This window comes from Montipora capricornis, chromosome 3 (genome assembly GCF_036669925.1).
Source record: "Montipora capricornis isolate CH-2021 chromosome 3, ASM3666992v2, whole genome shotgun sequence".
In the NCBI taxonomy this organism is placed as follows: Eukaryota; Metazoa; Cnidaria; class Anthozoa; order Scleractinia; family Acroporidae; genus Montipora; species Montipora capricornis.
Window position 1 is genome coordinate 30,493,787 of NC_090885.1, and position 588 is coordinate 30,494,374.

The 588-nt window shown below is 34.0% G+C and overlaps 1 protein-coding gene across 1 annotated transcript in view; it reads right to left on the minus strand.

The window, feature by feature from the left end:
- Nucleotides 1–205: 205 nt before the first annotated feature.
- LOC138040081 (uncharacterized) overlaps nt 206–588 on the minus strand; it is a 26,037-nt gene continuing 25,654 nt past the window's right edge. The window contains exon 14 of the mRNA XM_068885868.1: nt 206–343. Coding sequence (XP_068741969.1) covers nt 206–343 — 138 coding nt within the window. The remainder of the gene's footprint in view (nt 344–588) is intronic.

Consider the following 588-nt stretch of genomic DNA (forward strand, 5'->3'; position numbering starts at 1 on the left):
AATATAAAAGGCATGTAACAAGACAAGATGGGTTTGTATAATGCTTAGTTATTCGATTTGTCATATAAAGGGTTGATACACTGATTGCAAGAAGAGGATACGTGTCACTAAGGTTCTCAAAGTCTAAAAGCAACTGTTACAAATTATAAGTAGGGAGTTATGAGTAAATCGTTTATACCTTCATAAAAAACATCTGCAATAAATGTTAATCAGCTACAAACAATGCAATGCTAGGCCTTCCAACTGTATAAAAACGTTGAAGATAGACAGCTTGACACATTTTTTTAGTGTGTAAGTTTGCCGATACACTGACTAAAAGAAGAGCATTAGTATCAATAAAAATCTAAAAAAAAAAAAAACAAATGAAAGAAACAGGACCTCAAAGAATTAAAAAAAATACTCCCAACACGAACTTTCGCCTTTTACATCATGTCCATACGTCTGCAAAAAGGAAAAAACTTCACCTTTGAAAATGTTGGGTATTAACAAGTGACTGGGCGACTTAACAAGAGTGAACTGGAGAGCAACAGGCTGAGTGTATACTATACTAATGTACTGAAGAACGCCTCTTTTTGATTTTCGGAACCC